This window comes from Tamandua tetradactyla, chromosome 13, assembly GCF_023851605.1.
Source record: "Tamandua tetradactyla isolate mTamTet1 chromosome 13, mTamTet1.pri, whole genome shotgun sequence".
Lineage (NCBI taxonomy): Eukaryota > Metazoa > Chordata > Mammalia > Pilosa > Myrmecophagidae > Tamandua > Tamandua tetradactyla.
Window position 1 is genome coordinate 9927887 of NC_135339.1, and position 16232 is coordinate 9944118.

At 51.4% G+C, this 16232-nt stretch overlaps 1 protein-coding gene across 2 annotated transcripts in view; it reads left to right on the plus strand.

Moving 5' to 3' along the window:
- GRID1 (glutamate ionotropic receptor delta type subunit 1) overlaps positions 1-16232 on the plus strand; it is a 729341-nt gene that overhangs the window by 136981 nt on the left and 576128 nt on the right. For both annotated transcript variants that reach the window (XM_077124708.1, XM_077124709.1), the window contains one exon: positions 8756-9040. In XM_077124708.1, coding sequence (XP_076980823.1) covers positions 8756-9040 — 285 coding nt within the window. The remainder of the gene's footprint in view (positions 1-8755; positions 9041-16232) is intronic.

Consider the following 16232-nt stretch of genomic DNA (forward strand, 5'->3'; position numbering starts at 1 on the left):
AGGACAGGCATGGTGGCGTGGACAGAGAGCATGGGGCTTGTGAAGTTGGAAGATAGCCTGGTGCCATATTGTGTTGTGAGGAGAGGGCTGGGGGTAATGCACAGATTGTATTTTGACCTCAGGTAGTGGAGAGCATGGCAGGTATGTCAGCAGCAGAGGCAAGTCTGTAGAGTGGAGGAAGAAGAGGTTGGAGTTTGGTAGACCAGTTGGCTGATGAGAGACACTGGTGGGATATAGGGGGTAGCTGTGGGGACACGAATATTCAGAGGCAGGGCAAAGAGGGCGCTCTAAATGCTGAGGGGTTGACAGAGTGAGGACTTGCAGGCACCCAGGAAGGAACAGTCAGGGTTGGAGCTCTGAGAATGAGTGTTTCAGGGAGGTCCCCTGATACTTGGCTGCTTTCGAGGTTCTCCGAGGTGATCTGCCGTGCGGGCGTCCCTGGGACCCGTCACTGTCCTGATTTCACTTTCACAGTGTAGGCTTCTGAGTGAATCCTGGGCCCAGGAGCCTGCCGTTCCATTGGCGGAGCAGTAAAAGTCATTAACGAGGAGCTGGAGAGCTATAAATAAGCGCGTGCGTTCCCACCCAGTGTTTCCTGTGTTTCCAATCTGCAGGCGCAGGGAATCAGTTTTGATTCATTAATTGGCAGAGGGATGAGGCCCCAGAGAGCAGCATGGTGCCGCCAGCTCTCTTTTCCCCTCCCACGTTGGCTCCGGGTGCTCCGTCTGGACCAGCCCCCTTGTCTACAGTCCATCTTCTAATGGGACTCTTCTGCTCAGCCTGCTAGACCAAGCCTGGGGCCAAAGGGGCTTCCTAGCCCAAGGGGAGAGGTGCAGATGAGACACTTAGAGGCAAGAAGGAGTGACACCTACCACATACCTTGGGGCCCAATCCCTGGGCTCTGGCTTACCTGAAACATCATCACTTCCTTCCTCATTGTCCCCTTGGCTCTTTCAAGTTCTCAGTGAAACCCTCCTTGGAGTGGAGATTCAGCTTTGTAAGAAGCTCCCCTACTTTGATTCATGATCATGGGATAATGGAGGCAGAGACTGGAGCCAAGAAATGCCAAGGGTCTCCAGCAGGCCCCAGAAGCTAGGTGGAGGCAGGAAAGGGTCTCCCCTTTGTCTCTGTGTCCAAATTGGGGCCCACCCTTATCTTCACCAGTCACATATTCAAAGACCCTATTTCTAAATACTAAGACTGGGGTTAGGACTGGAACAAGCCTTTTTGGAGGGACACAGTCTGACCCGTCAAAATCACCCTGCCATATGGCTTCTGGTCTAATCTATGAAGAATGAAGCAGGGTCATTGGTTGCCTTGAGGGAAGCCCGGGAGGTCTGAGGAAGACGTGGAAGTGAGGCGGTGGACCAGGGAAGGGCATGAGCGGCAGCACAGAGGGATCTGTTGAGGCTGGTGACCAGGACTCCGCAAGTGTCCCTGAGTCTCTGAGTGTGGCTCTCCCCAGGACTCTCCGCTGCTTGCTGATGGGTGCCGGGAAGGGGGTGATGACATGCTGACCTGCTGTGGTTGGCCTGGTTGGGATTTTGAGCGGCTGCACCAAGGAAGGCGAGAGAGGCATGTGAGGCATGGACGGGGTCAGCGACGGGGAGATAGCCACGAGGGGTGGGGCCCCTGAACTGGGCAAGGAGGGAGGAAGATGAGGGACAGGAGATGGGATTGCAGCTCTTGGGGGAAGTTGAAGGGCAGGTGAGAGGTTACTTAAGCAAATATTCTGAAGAACATTATGCTGGTCAAAGGCTGGTCCTGTGTTTGGCAGGGGGAGGCAGAGCCCTTTGGGATGCCTTCGATGGTGGGTGTGGGGAAGGGGTGGGCACCCGCAGGGAGGCCAGCCCTCTGTGCCACCCACCCTTTACTTGCCTTCTACAGCCCTGCCACCCACCCCCACCCCCCATTTTATGGCTTTGTTTACCCTTCCAATGTCTTAATAAAACATGAAAAAAAAATTTATTCTCCAAAGATCAATAATTTACTGTGAGTTATGACAATAGTAAATTTGGTCAATTATTCATTGCCTATAAAGTATTTATAAATGCTACCTTAATTTAAAGCATTGGCCATCAGAATTCAGATATTAATAAGGCCAATGTCAGTTTAAAGGAGGAGAGGAAGGTCACTGATAACGAGAGTGGCCAGGGGAGGGTGAGTGGCCGTGACTGTTAGAGGCAAGATGACTGGAGCAGGTGATAGTTCCAGGAGCCTGTGATGCAGGAGCAGCCCTTGGGAGGACAGAGGGGCTCAGGTCCTTGGAGCTGGCCTGCTGGACTCCCTCGGACAGAGGCCGTTCCTTCCCGGGCAGGGCTGGGCTGAGCCCAGGTCTTCCCCGAGCTCTCTTTCCCTTTGACTGCAGCTCACCTACCTGCTAAAGGCTGATGGGGGCTTGCCAGGCATCTCTGAGGCAGGGGCCCCCTATGCCTTGTCCATCCAGAAAAATCCATTAAAAGTTAACACACGAGCTGCTGGTGGAGGGGGCTTGTGGTCTCAGGGTAGCAGGGGCCACGCAAGCTGCTCTTGTCTATGTCGGGACCTGGTCTGGTCTTCCAGGAAAGGTGAGTGTGGGTGTGCCTGGGTAATAATGCTTTCAGGACCCTCTGAGCCTGTGCTGGCAGTGGTCGGGCATAGTGAGCAGGTGGCCTCGGCAGGAACTGTGCTTCTCTTCTACCACAAGCCTTCTTGGGTATCACTTCCCCCAGCCTTGGCCGGAGGATTTTCCAGAAATCCCGGTAGGGGTGGAGAAGATAGATCCATAGTGGAGCTCAGAATGAATCTCAGTGTCTCTGGGCACTTGCCTCCAACATTCACCTGCAGGCCTTGAGTGACCAAATGAGCCACAGGTTTGCCTTTGATGGAGCTTTCCTGGCTTCCCGCTTGGTTACAGCTTCCCTGGGAGCTGCACTTATCGTGGAGCCACCCTAGGAACTTCTATGCAGGGAATGGGTTGGGTAGTGCCGATTGCAGAATTCCAGCCTCTGTCCCCTGCTAACCATTGTCTCTTCCCAGGGCTGGTGTAAAGGGGCCTGGTGGTCTGGTTTGGCTACCCTTTTTGTCCTCTTGCTGCCTGACCTTGGCCAGGCTCCCAGCTCTCTCTGGGCTTCCGTGTTCCCACAGGGACCTGAGGTACACCAGATCAGCTGGATGCTAACATACTCCCCAGGGGAAGCTGCTGGGGATGTGATTGTGGGGGCCACATCTGGGAACGTTGGCTGAGCCTCCAGGTCCTCTCATCTGGGCCAGGCCCTGAGCTCTGGAAGCATCCTTCCTCCCAATTCCTGGGAAGCTATGGGTGGGCCCCTGAAACCTTGGCAAAGACCTGGTGCTCCCCTGGGTCCTGGAACCTGGGTAACAGCGTTTGAAGCTGCCCCTTATGGTTCATCTCTACCTCCCTGCTTTCCCAGGTGGTGAGTCATTCTGCAGGGGCCTCATCAAACCATCAGGCTTGCATTGTTGTAATCAGGAGAGAGAGAGATCAGCTTCAGGACCATATGATATTGGAGGCAGAGAATTATAACAAAAGCTGTTAGCTTCCAGCAAGCCGCGAAAACACCCTCTGAGCACCAAGCTGGAGAGGCAAACGGCAGCGGTGCTACAAGCCGGGTGACCTGACATGCACTTTACATACAGAGATCTTTCATGGAAAGCACACGGTGGCCCTGCGAAGTGGGTGCCATCACCTTTATTTGACAGCAAAGGAAACAGGCCCAGAGAGAGAGAGAGAGAGAGAGAGAGAGAGAGCCCATCAGTCGCCCGAGGCCCCACGGTGCACCCACAACAGGCTGCGACCCCCGCTGATGCTCAGGAGGGGGCGTCTCCCTTTGCACCCTGTCTGCATCTCTGTTGTGTAACGTCCTGCCCCAGCGATGATCATCCCACCTTGATTAAGTTAATAGCTGATATGGCTTTGATCTGATGTATTTTGATCTTATTATTTCCATGTTAGGAGCCTCCAAATAACCATCATTTCTGTGGTGCCCCAATTAGCAGGCCATTCACAACGGATTGGAAATTGACTTGCACCAGCCTCTCCATTAGCGCCTGGGAGAGGCTTCCAGCTTTAATTACCGGCACTGCTGGCAGAGGCCCACAGCTTGGGGAAATCTGGGAATGGGGTGTGGTGACGATGGGGGTAGGGGTGGGAACAGGGTGGGGGGAAGGAGCTCAGGGGTGTGGTGTGAAGGGCGGTCAGCTGTGCCCATCCTCAGGTGACAGCAGCAGGGATGAAATTGCTCTTGATTGAAGCACCAAGTGTTTCCTAATATCCCAGGCATGGCTTTGATGCAGACGTTGCAGTGATGGGGGAGGCTGGGATGTCTAAGGAAAGGGGCGGAGAGCGACATTTATTTAGCATCTGTTCCATGCACGGTCCGTGTTCTATGTCAGTGCTCCCATGGGCGAGGCCAGGTGGGTTCGTATCCCCTTTTTCTAGAAAACAGAGGCTTGGAAGGGAAACGTGCCCACGGCCACACAGCTACTGACCAGAGGAGCTGCTGCCGGAACTGAGGTCAGTGAATTCCAGCACTCTTTCTGCCTCCTGCCCATTGTGCCCCTGATGAGGCCAGGCCCCCCCTGAGCCCCTGCCCAGCCAGGCACTGCCTCGTCCCCAAGCACATCCCCTGCTGTTTGGCCTCAGTGTCTGTCCACACTGTTCCCTGCCCTCCCCCATCTCTGCATATCTAAACCCGCGTGATGGTTAATTTTATGTGTCAACTTGGCTAAGTTTCAGTGTCCAATTGTTCAGTTCAGCACTTGCCTAGGTATGGCTTTGAGGTCTTTTGTAGATGGGATTGACATCTATACGCAGTTGACTTTGTGAGGCTTGCCCTTGATTGCGTGGGTGGGTTTCATCCGATCAGTTGGAGGCCGTAAGAACAAAAGACAGAGAGTTGCATAAAAAGAAATTCTGCCTCCAGACTACACCATGTGCCCTTCTCTGAGTTTCCAACCTGTTGGCCTCCCCCATGGATTTTGAACTCAAGACTACAATACCACTCTAATTAGAACTTCCAGTCTGCCTGACCTCAGACTTGTCAGCTCCAGACTATCTCTATCTGTTTGTCTTTCTATCAGTCTGTTTGTCTGTCTGCCCATCCATCCATCCATCCATCATCTATCTAGCCATCCACCCACACATATATTTTGTTGGTTCTGTTTCTCCAGAGCACCTTTACTAATACAATCCATTTTTTCCTTTGAGGCCCTGACTCCAATTCTATGACAGTTCCCTCCACCCCCATCCCCCGTGAGCCCCAGGGAGCTCCTCTCTCCTTTCTTATGGGCCTCAGCAAGCCCGCCCTGTGCTGGGTGAGACCGCGTTGTGGGGTCTGTCTTTTCCATAGATCCTTAAAAGAGTGGCCTGTGGCCATTCTGCTCTGTGTTCCAATAGTGCTCAGCGTAGGAGTTTGTGCATAATGGGTGTGCTGTGTGCACGCATGAAACGTAGGGTAGGGAAGGACCCAGCAGCACTGAGCACTTGTTGAGGGCCTGGCCCTGCACTGGGTGCCCATGAGAAGGTCATGCTCTAACTGATGAAGACACTGAGGTTCAGAGAGGCTCACTGCTTTCAGAGCCCAGTGGAGTGAGCAGCATCAGGGCTCACAGTCAGGAGTTAGGTGATGACCTGGGGCAGCAGGTAGGCTGGGCCATGCCGAGTGGTAGTGACAGCGATGCCGCTGTGATGACTTGTCTTCACCATCACAGAACCTTTGCTTCTAGTGTTGTCTCTTGCCTTTTACACGGGCCTGCTTTTTTACCTGTGAATGTATAATTTCCAGCCCTGGTTTTCACTTAACCCACATCCTAAGTGTTTTTACACTTAAGTGGCATTGTGGAAAGGAATTGGGCAGTGTTCCAGGCCAGCCCTGCCTCTGTAGGGTTGCAGGGCCCCATATCCTCGTTGTCTGTAAAATGGAGACAGTATCGTCCACTCCCCATGGATGTCATGAGAACAAATGTATAGACAGTGCAGGACACAGAGAAAATCCTCCCAGAATAGTCATTCCTCCTACATAGCTTATCTAGCGTTGGTGAATTTTCCCCCTTTTCTAGAGACACTGAAGATTCATGACAAGAGCGTTTGGCAAGATAGAGATAAGACGGAAAACCTCTTCTAGGCTTCTTACTGAGATATAGTCCCTTTGAACATTTTTGCTATATTTGCTTCTAGTCTTTCTGGCCAGTGTGTTGATTTTTATTTAATTGGTATCATAAAACACATACAACTTTGTATTATTTTCACATAACTTTTTTTATGATGAGCGCTTTTCCATGCTGTTGGAGTACCTTTATAAATAGGTTTAAAGGCATTTCCATAGCCACTCACCTATTAGGATCTTTTAGATTATTCATGATATTTCAAGAGTATAGGTGAGTATCCACTGATAGTTTTTGGATCAAACACGTTTCCCCTGGTTTGGATAGACGGTCACAGTGGAATCGCTGATCTGACAGCATGGCGGTGTTGAGGCCTCCACCAGGCTTCGCCGACAGCACGTGTTGGGTATGGGACATATCCCAGGGCTCGATGTCGAGTAACAGAGCCAGGCACAAGCGACGTAAGGGAGGGCTGTGATGGGGGAGTGCAGGGTGCCGTGGGAACACATGACGAGGAGCCCTTCGTGGGTCTTGTGCCCAGGGAATGCCCCGGGAGAATGTCGAGTCTGAGCCTTGGGGCTTGCTGTGCCAGGGCTGCTAGAGCAAAAGACCACAGGCTGGTCGATTTAAACAGAAATTTATTGTCTGGGTTTTGTAAGCTGGAGGTCCCAAATCAAGGTATCAGCAGGCCATGCCGTCTCCAGTTTGCAGCCTTCTGGTGGTGGCTTAATCTCTGCCTCTGTCATCTGGCCATCTGTCCCCTCCTGTCTCCTCCTCTGCCTCTTCCTCCTCTCTCCAGGCTTTTACTGACTGCCTGCATCCGAATTTCCTTCGCTTATAAGGACTTCGGGCATACTGGATTAAACCCTCTCTGATCCAATTGGGCCTCCTCATAGTAGGATCTTCAAAGGTCCTATTTACAATTGGGTTCATACCCACAGGAGCAGGAGTTCGGGCTTGAACGTCGCTGGGGGTTAGGATTGATCCCCAAAGACTCATGTGATCGATTCAAGGGGCTGAAAGGTGGGCATTTGGCTGGACCATGGGGGAGAGGAGGATGGGGAGGAGCATGAGGCTGCAGGTCCCAGGAGCGTGGGAGGCATCCTGTGGAGCTTTTCTTTATCCTCAAGGGAGCACCCAACCAAAGGGCCTTAAACAGGAGCGTGACACGATTGGATTTCTGTTGAGGACTTGCCTTGTGCAGCAGGCATGGGACGGGGCCGGAGCATTTGGGTGCTTGCATGGGAGTTCCCGAGAGAGACCTCACCGTCTCTTGTTTACCCACCCCCACCGCCTCACCTTGCACTGGGAGCCTGAGGGTTCAGCAGGGAGAGCTGCCGGGCATTTCAGTGTCTAGTCCTGCTCTGGCTCGTTTTTGAGCAAGATGGGTGTCCCCACGTGGGATACAGTGAGCTCGTGGACAGGCCTTCCTGTCCCTGCGCCTTCCCGTCCTCCCCCTGCCCTCCAGAGCTGGGGTGCTTCCCCTGCACCTCCTCTTCTTTCCTGGCCTTGTCTGAGACCTTACACAAACCCTGGGGCTCTCCGCCGCCAGAACTGCGTCGAAGTGGTTCAGAAGTCTGCCGTGAGCTGCAGATGGCCTGCTGACGTTCCCAGGCTGTGTTTTGAAACTGCATCTGCTTTGCCCCGTTTCTGCCCCCACGGAAGGCATTCTTAATAAACGTTTGCCTCAAAACCCGTGCAGTGGATTGCAGTGCCGGGGGAGGTGGGTCTCTCTGTTAATCAGGCGGATGCCCGGAAGGTGAAGGGGTGCGGCTAAAAGGGGCGGCCTGCACGGTCACTGGGTGCCCTCAAAGGACGGCCCCGAGTATGTCAACCCTGGAGGGGGCCGCCAGCGCCAGAGTCTCCCGCGCCCACCGTGACCGCCTCTGCTGCAGGAGCACCTGCTTTTGTTATTGTCAAGTGTATTGACAACATTGTCGAGTGGATTATTTTGAATAATCATGGGCTTCTGGGCTTCTGGAACCAACTGCTTCCTCTGGGGCTTGACCTACTATTTTTATGATGTGAATCAAGTGGAGTTGGTTAGAAAGCCTAAGGCTTCTGTCTTCTTCTTTTGGCCTGCAATCAGGGGTCTTGTGGATTAAGCAGCTCCCCTGGCTTCCCGATGTAATTCATTCCCTTCATTTTTCCCTCTCTCTTTTTTTTCCCCCCGGATGCATGATCTGGGAATCGATCCCGCGTCTCCAACGTGAAAGGTGGGCATTCTAACCACTGAACTATCCGTACACCCGAAACAGTCCCTTCATTTTAAGTCAGTTGAGTTCAGCCAGCAATGGTAGGGTACACAGTGTATTGTTGGGGAGACACAGATACCCAAATGCACCCTCTGCTCCTGAGGGTCCGAGACCAAAGCCGGAAGCAGGGCGGCTAATTCAGCAGCTCCGTTTGGGTATGGAGCCGAGGGCAAAGGCTTTACCCTTCTGAAGCTCCACGCCTGTGTCCTCATCTGTTAAATGGGCGCAAGGAGGTGAGGCCCGGCTTTCGGTGAGACTCATGGGAGGGCACGTCTCGGTCCGGGATGGATCCTTAGCCCTGGGGGTGGGGGGTGGGGGAGGCAGCGACCCTCAATGCCCCTGGCGTGCGCTGTCCCCATCCTGACCGCCCCCTTTCTCTCCCCGCCTCTTTCCAGCCTGTGACCTCATGACGCAGGGGATCTTGGCGTTGGTCACATCCACGGGCTGTGCGTCCGCCAACGCTCTGCAGTCGCTCACCGACGCCATGCACATCCCGCACCTCTTCGTGCAGCGCAACCCGGGGGGCTCGCCCCGCACCGCCTGCCACCTGAACCCCAGCCCCGACGGCGAGGCCTACACGCTGGCCTCGAGGCCCCCCGTGCGCCTCAACGACGTCATGCTCAAGCTGGTGACGGAGCTGCGCTGGCAGAAGTTCGTCATGTTCTATGACAGCGAGTACGGTGAGTGGGGCGGCCGGGGCCCGAGGGGGGGGCATCGACGTGCCCGACGCTTTGGTCGGCTGAGCGACTCCCCACCCCCACCCCCACTGCGGTCTGCGGCTAGGTAGGCCCCGGGTGGGAGCCCCAACCTTGAGCTCTGTGAGTTGGGGCACAGCTGCGTAAACACATCCACAGGCCGCCACTAGAGTTGCCTGGCAACACCCCCTTAGCAGGACAGCTGAAGTTGGAATCATCTTGGAGTTTTCCATACAATATAAATAAACTGCTGGCAGGGTCTTGCCAGGCTGTGGACAGGCAGCAGCAGGGCCGGCCGGGGAGGTCCTCCAGACCTCCCCTCAGAGATTTCCCTAAAGTTGCCCAGCTTTCCTGCCTCCTCTGGCCCTGATCTGCCTGCAGTTGCAGGATCTCACACCAGGGCAGAGGTTGGCAGGAGCAGTGGGGAAGGTTAGAAATGGCTGGGACAGGCCCTGAGAGTCTCGGGACCCTGCTGGGGTTGGGGGGTCCAGGAGCTTTGTGGGCATGGCTGGGCACGGCTGTCCACGGCCTCTTTGAAACCCCCCTAGATGGAAAACTGTAATTTGCTTGCAAATAAACTACAAAAATGGGTGAGAACTAGCTTCTGATTTTCTTCTGTCTGCTCTGTGAAAACAGATCAGTCGTAGGCATGAGATAACATGGTTTCCACCTTATGTGGTTTTTTTTTTAACTTTGTTTTGACACCATTGGGATTCACATGCGATTAGGAGGAATAATTCTGAGCACTCCCATGTGCCTTTCACCCAGCTTCCCTAGTGGTAACAGCTCACATAACTCCAGTGCAATAGCACAGCCAGGGTTGGACACGGATACCATCCCAGCGCCTCCTCCAGGTTTCACCAGCTTTACATGCATGTGTGTTTTTGGTTCTACGCAATTTTGTAACGTGGATTCACGTAACCGTCACCACAGTCAAGATACAGAACGATTCCCTCGCGAGGGACACTCATGCCACTCTTTGATTGGCACGGCTGCCTGTGTTGTGTGTTTTTGAAGGGTGTGGGGGGTCTGGTGAGGGTTGACAGCCACCTGCCTGGGGCTAGGATGGAATGGGGTGGGCCCTCGGAAGTCCCACTTTGTCTCTGGGTGAAATGATTCCTCTGCCAAGAATGTAACTAAGAAAAGAAATCAGCATATGTTTGCATTTGCCTAAATACTCTGCCTCTCTAAGGCTGGGATGTTGTCCTCCGCTCTTGAGCAAATATGCTGTTTGGAGTCTTCCAGGAAGAATTGAAAGAGCAAATAGGGGCTGTGCTGAAATAAAGATGAGATGGTGGCGAGGACAAGGGAGGCTGGAGGCTCCAGGGACTGGAATGGGACTCTGGCCAGGATTGGCCTCTCCCTCTCTCCCCTGCCTCTGGCTCCATCCCTTGCCCTGGGGGTGAGCTGGAGAGCTTGTCCCAGCCCTGGGGTGCCCACAGTGATCGCCCAGGTGCTCGATCTGCCCTGGAAAACCCTTTAGGAGGTGCCCAGGCTGCCCTGTGGCCGGGCCCTTTGGGGAGGTGTGGACCCTGCCAGGGCTGGAGGATGCTGTGGGCTCAAGCATCTGCAGGCCTGCCCCGTCCCGCTTTCTCCAGCACTTTTGTTTGCATTCTGCTCTGGTCTCTGGACTCCCTTCAAGCCTTGGTGTCCATAAGACCTGGGAGGTGGCCTTGGTGGGAGCCTCAAGCCCCAAGGAAGGCAGGTGCTCAGCTCTCCAGCCCCCACTTCTCCCCATCTGGGCTGCTGTGATTCTTGCAGAACTCAGTAACACTGAGGACACTTGATCAAACCCCGTTTTTCTCTCTTCTTATTGCACCCCTTGCCCCGACGGTGGGCAATGATCAAATCCCCAAGGAAAGGCCTCCCTCCTCTCCACTTGTCTGCAGCCTCTTCCCTTTCCATGTAGGCCTGTTTCTTTGGGTCCATGCTTTCACAGATGCACAACTTTTCCTTCCAGACCCTGCTCTCGGCTTGTCTGCATACACTCGTCAGTGTTAGGCTTGGATTAATCCTGGAATCCCACAGTACTAAGAGCTGAGAGTTCTGAAAAGTCCAGGACAGTGTCCTGCTGGGCACAGTGCTGGGCTCAGAGTATGCACTCAAGAAATATTCACTGTGCAGATGAAGAGACTGATTTATAAGGACACGGAGTTTTCAAACAATTTTCACATAAGACAAAGGAGAATGGGGGAGAAAGGCAAGGGCACTGGATAGACTTGCCTTCTGAGTCTGAGACAGGACAGATACTTCATTCTTCAGACACACTACCCTGTCCCCCTTCTGTCCTATCTCACCCAGAACCTCCAATCAAACCAAAAGACACATTCTTCTTTCCTGATGTGGATACATTTGCCACTTTTGTTGAGGTTGAAGTTGGTTTTCCATCAGACTGACCTCTATCCATAATTCCATTAAGGTTCAGAATGACAAATAGCTTACATCTGAAGGTGGGGGGTGGAGGCATCCTTGAGTGCTGTGTTGAGAAAGATTCTGAGGCTGCATGTGGGCTCTGCGGTGGAAAGTGCTGTGGTCCCTCTTTGATGGTTCCATGGAGCAGGAGGGGGCCTAACAGTGTGCCTGCCCTGTTGGCTGATTCTGCTCTGGAGGATGGAGGCAAATCAAGCACCTCATTCGTCTCATACAGGGCTGTGAAATCAGGTGCTCGGGTGCTCCCCAGGCTCCTGACACAGCTGGCTTAGGCTTTCTGGAAGACAGCATTTCTTTTACTGGATTCTGTGCAGGACTGCCTACCTTTCCTGTCCTGGTCATTGGCCTCCTAATTTGAAAATCTTTGAGGCCAAGTTCCTGCCCCAATGCATTCTCTTTAAAATTTGAGCTACCCCAGCTCCTGCAGCTTGCCTGGCTGTGCCCCTCAGGTACAGCCTGTTTTCCAAAACGCCCCATGTTAGGTGTGCCGAGGCCATTGCCACTCATGTGGGGTTTGATGTGGCACATACTGCCCCGCCCTCCTGAGCATGCTTGCTGTGGCCTGAGTGCCACCGGTGGGTTGACCAGGCTGGTATGGCCAAGACAAATGGTGCCTATAAACCCCCAGGGTCCCACTCACTGCAACACTAGCTACAGATGAGCCCAATTAAAAACCAAATAAGAAGGTCTTATTCCTTCCAAAATCAAACAGAAGTGGCCTGGGGATATGGCAACTCTTTCTCTCTTTTGTGATGCTGATCTGCAAGTAACTTTGCATACTTTCTTTCATCCAAGCCACCCCACAGCTCCTGGAGGTGGGATTATTGTTACACTTTAGGGATGCTGAACAGGAGGCTCAGAGAGCTTCTTTTTGACTTTAAGTCCCGTGCATTTAACCAAGGCGCTATTCTATTCCTGTGATTTGGGTCTTGCTAGATTCCAGTTTCTCCTTCCTATTCCCAGCCAAGCAGAGTTGATGCCAAGAAGGAGGGAGGGTGGTTTGGAATGGAGTTGGCCTGGGCTTGTGCCATCAGTCTCGTTAGTGAACGTCATTCCCAGGGTCCCTCTCTTGCTGGGGACGCCTGGCACAAGGCGTATCTCTTCCTCACATACCTTTCATCCTTCCTGAAATCCAGTTGTCCTGCCCTGGGCATTTGCATCTGGAGTCAGGGATCAGAGCCCCAAAAGCGCTGGGCACCAAGACAGAACCTGGCAGAGTGGTGAGAGAGGAGTTTGTATGTCTATGGGTTTACAAATGGCAAGATATGCCATTTGGTAAAATTCCATCGAATATACTTGTATGGTTGTTGTGACAGCGAAAGGAAACATACAAGAGAAGCTGACATTTGGGAGAGAAAATCTGCAACATTAAAATACCAAAAGTTTGGATCATATAGAGCAGAGAACTTTCTGGTTTGCCACTTCAGATGCTGAGATATTCATGTGTGTATGTGTTTGGGCCAGGGTAGTGGCGGGGGGGGGGGGGGAGGTTGCTCATAGTTGAAGCTACAATTTTCCCACAGTGAATACATTGGATGAGGGTTGTAGTTTTGATGGGATCTTAGAAATCATTGACTCATTCATTCAGCAAATACTCACTGAGCCCTTACCACGGATCATTTTACCAGGGATTTATTTTAGGTGAGAACACAGATGAGTGGGGTAATTAGGCTCAGATCTCACTGGAACTGGGATTTGAACCCAGGGCTCCAGCTTTCTTTGCTGCTTCGCTTCTCTGAAATTTGCTTGTCTCCTCCATGCCTCTGGGACAACTTGTAGGCCTGGGATGGGTTGGAAGTTGGGATTCCACAGAAACCAAGGTACACCAATGGCCGTTATCTATTTGTACTGTTTTTACAATTATTTAAAAAAGTGAAAAATGATACTTGGAATGCACATAGAATGGATATGTCCAGTTAAAGTAATAAGAACGACAATGAAATTTCAGGAACTCATATTCAGTTTCCTTTTTTTGGGGGGTGGGGGATGAATGGTCTGGGAATTGAACCCGGGTTTCCCACATGGAAGGTGAGCATTCTACCACTGAACCACCCGTCCATCCCTGCTATTAGTTTTAAAAAGTGTGAAGAAACCCCTTGTGCACCTCACCCTGATGATGTCTTTTTCCCCCACCATGGGGACAGAGCCACTATCCCTAATTACGTTCACAAATCTTTGCTTTTCTATAATAGTTTTATCACTTAAGCATGGACCCTAAAATACATAGTTTCGATTGTCCTATTTTTGAACTTTTTTTGCACATGGAATAACACTGTTTGAATTCTCCTCTTTTTTTAATTCAGCATTATTGTTTTGAGAGTCATCTACTGTATATGGTAGGTAGAATCAATCAATTTTACAGCTGCATAGTACATTCTGATTTCTTCATTAATTTTGTTGTTAATGGGCATATGGACTGTTGCCAGGTTTTTGCGATCACAAATAATGCTGATAAGAACATTCTTGTATTTGTCTTTTGGTTGTTCATGTACGTGAGTTTTGTTTTTTTTTTTTAGAACAGCACATTTAAAACTTTTAATTACAACTCACTGTGTTCCAAGCTGTGTGGGGATATAAATAAGTCTGGGATGTGTCCTATATTGTCCGACAGTTGTTCTAATGCTGTACTTTGTTGCCAGAGGATCACACTGAGGACATGGGAGCATGTTCTAGAATGCAGAGCCAACTCTTAATCCTGGGACCAATATATATATATTTTTAAGCAGTTTTATTAAGATATTGAGATATAATTTACATACCAGATTATTTGCATTTACAGCATACAATTCAGTAGTTTTTAGTGTCCTCATGGTTATGCACCAGTCATCACCACCTCATTTTTGAACATTTTCATCATCCCAAAAGGAAATTCTGTGCACAAACCGTTACCTTACTATGATTTCAGATAACAGTCTCCTCGTGACACATGAGGTTGAGCATCTATCTCTTCATTGCTTTATGGGCTATTTTTCCCCTTCTTCTACGAAACACCTTGTTTTAGTTTCCTGGCTGCTAAAACAAATACTGTGCGGTGGGTTGGCTTAGCGACGGGAATTTCTTGGCTGGTGGTTTCAGAGGCTAGAAGGCTTGCATCCTCCTGGGGCCAGCATCTTCTGGTGGGCTGGCAATCCTTGAGATTCCTTGGTTTCTCCCAGCACATGACGATGCACATGGCAGCGTCTTCTCCGGGTCCCGTTGACTTCTGGCTGCTGTCCCTGGTTTCTCTCTCTGTCTCACGTTCACTCTGCATAGAAAGGACTCCAGTATTCCGGATTAAAGCCGCACCTGATTCAGTCCGGCCCCACCTTAACTGAAGTCACATCTCGAAGAGATCCTATTTACTTTGAGCCCATGCCCTCCTGAGTGTGCGTCAAGACTAAGAACTTGCCAAATTGCGGGATGCAATGAAGTCCCCAACGTGCCTATTTATAGTTTAATTTTTTTTTTTTTTTTTAAGAGAGAGGGAGGAAGGGAAGGAAAGACAGAGAAGGAAGGAAGGAAGGGAGGAAGAAAGGGAAACATCTTGTTTTATTATATTTTGTTTGGTTGTTTGTTTTTTTTTACATGGGCTGGGGCCGGGAATCGAACCGGGGTCCTCCGGCATAGCAGGCAAGCACTCTTGCCCGCTGAGCCACCGCGGCCCGCCCTAATTTTTTTTTTTAATCGGGACTTTTCCTTTGCAGTCGGAACATAAGCATGGCAGATGTCTTTTTTTTTTTTTTTTTTTAAGTACATATAAATTTACTTTATTCTTTTTTTTTTGCAGCTTCATTCAGTATTTTAACAAAATTACATTACAATTAGGTAGTATTGTGCTGTCCATTTTTGAGTTTTTGTATCTAGTCCTGTTGCACAGTCTGTATCCCTTCAGCTGCAATTACCCATTATCTTACCCTATTTCTAGCTCCTGATGGTCTCTGTTACCAATGACATATCCCAAGTTTATTCTCGAATGTCGGTTCACATCAGTGGGACCATACAGTATTTGTCCTTTAGTTTTTGGCTAGACTCACTCAGCATAATGTTCCAGATGTCTTTTTTTGGTTAGCGGCTGGTCTTGATGAACACAAGTTTCTTACTATATTGTAGTCAAAATGTGTTAATGCCTTTCTATTAGCTCATTTTCTTGTCTTTAGAAATCCTTCCGTATCTAAATGTCATGAAGATGGTCTTCTGAAACCCTGAGAGCAGGTGTCGTCCACCTGGCTAGGGGCTCACGCCAGTCCCGTCGCAGCGCACGCCTGGTCCTGGGGCCAGCCTACCTGTCCCTGTGACTGCTCCCTGACAGCCCGCCCCCTGCCCTGGCCCCGCCCCCCTCGGTTCTGGCCTCGGGACTGATCTCATTCTTGGTGGTGGTTAAAGAAGGGACACACGCAAAGCCATGGCATCGTGTTTAGGGAAGGTGTCCCAGGGGAGGCGACCTTTAAGGGGGGGGGTCTAATGGCTGAGTAGGAATCGAGAGGTGGAAGGGCCTGGGAAAGCAGAATAGCATCTCGGGCAGAGGAAAGAACATGCTGGAAGGCCTGGAGGCAGTAGAGTAGGATCCTAGTGGCTGGACTGTGGGCAGCGGGCATGGGTGAGACTGGAGGAAACATGGGCATTGCAGGCACGAGAGGCTTCACTGGTGAGCTCAGCATCCCCACAAACCTGGGGGGGCCACATCTTTCCTTCCTGGGGTGGTGCCTTTGGGCTCCATTCCTCATGCCGAGTCCAGAGACCAGATGGCAAGTAGAAGAGAGCAGGGCTT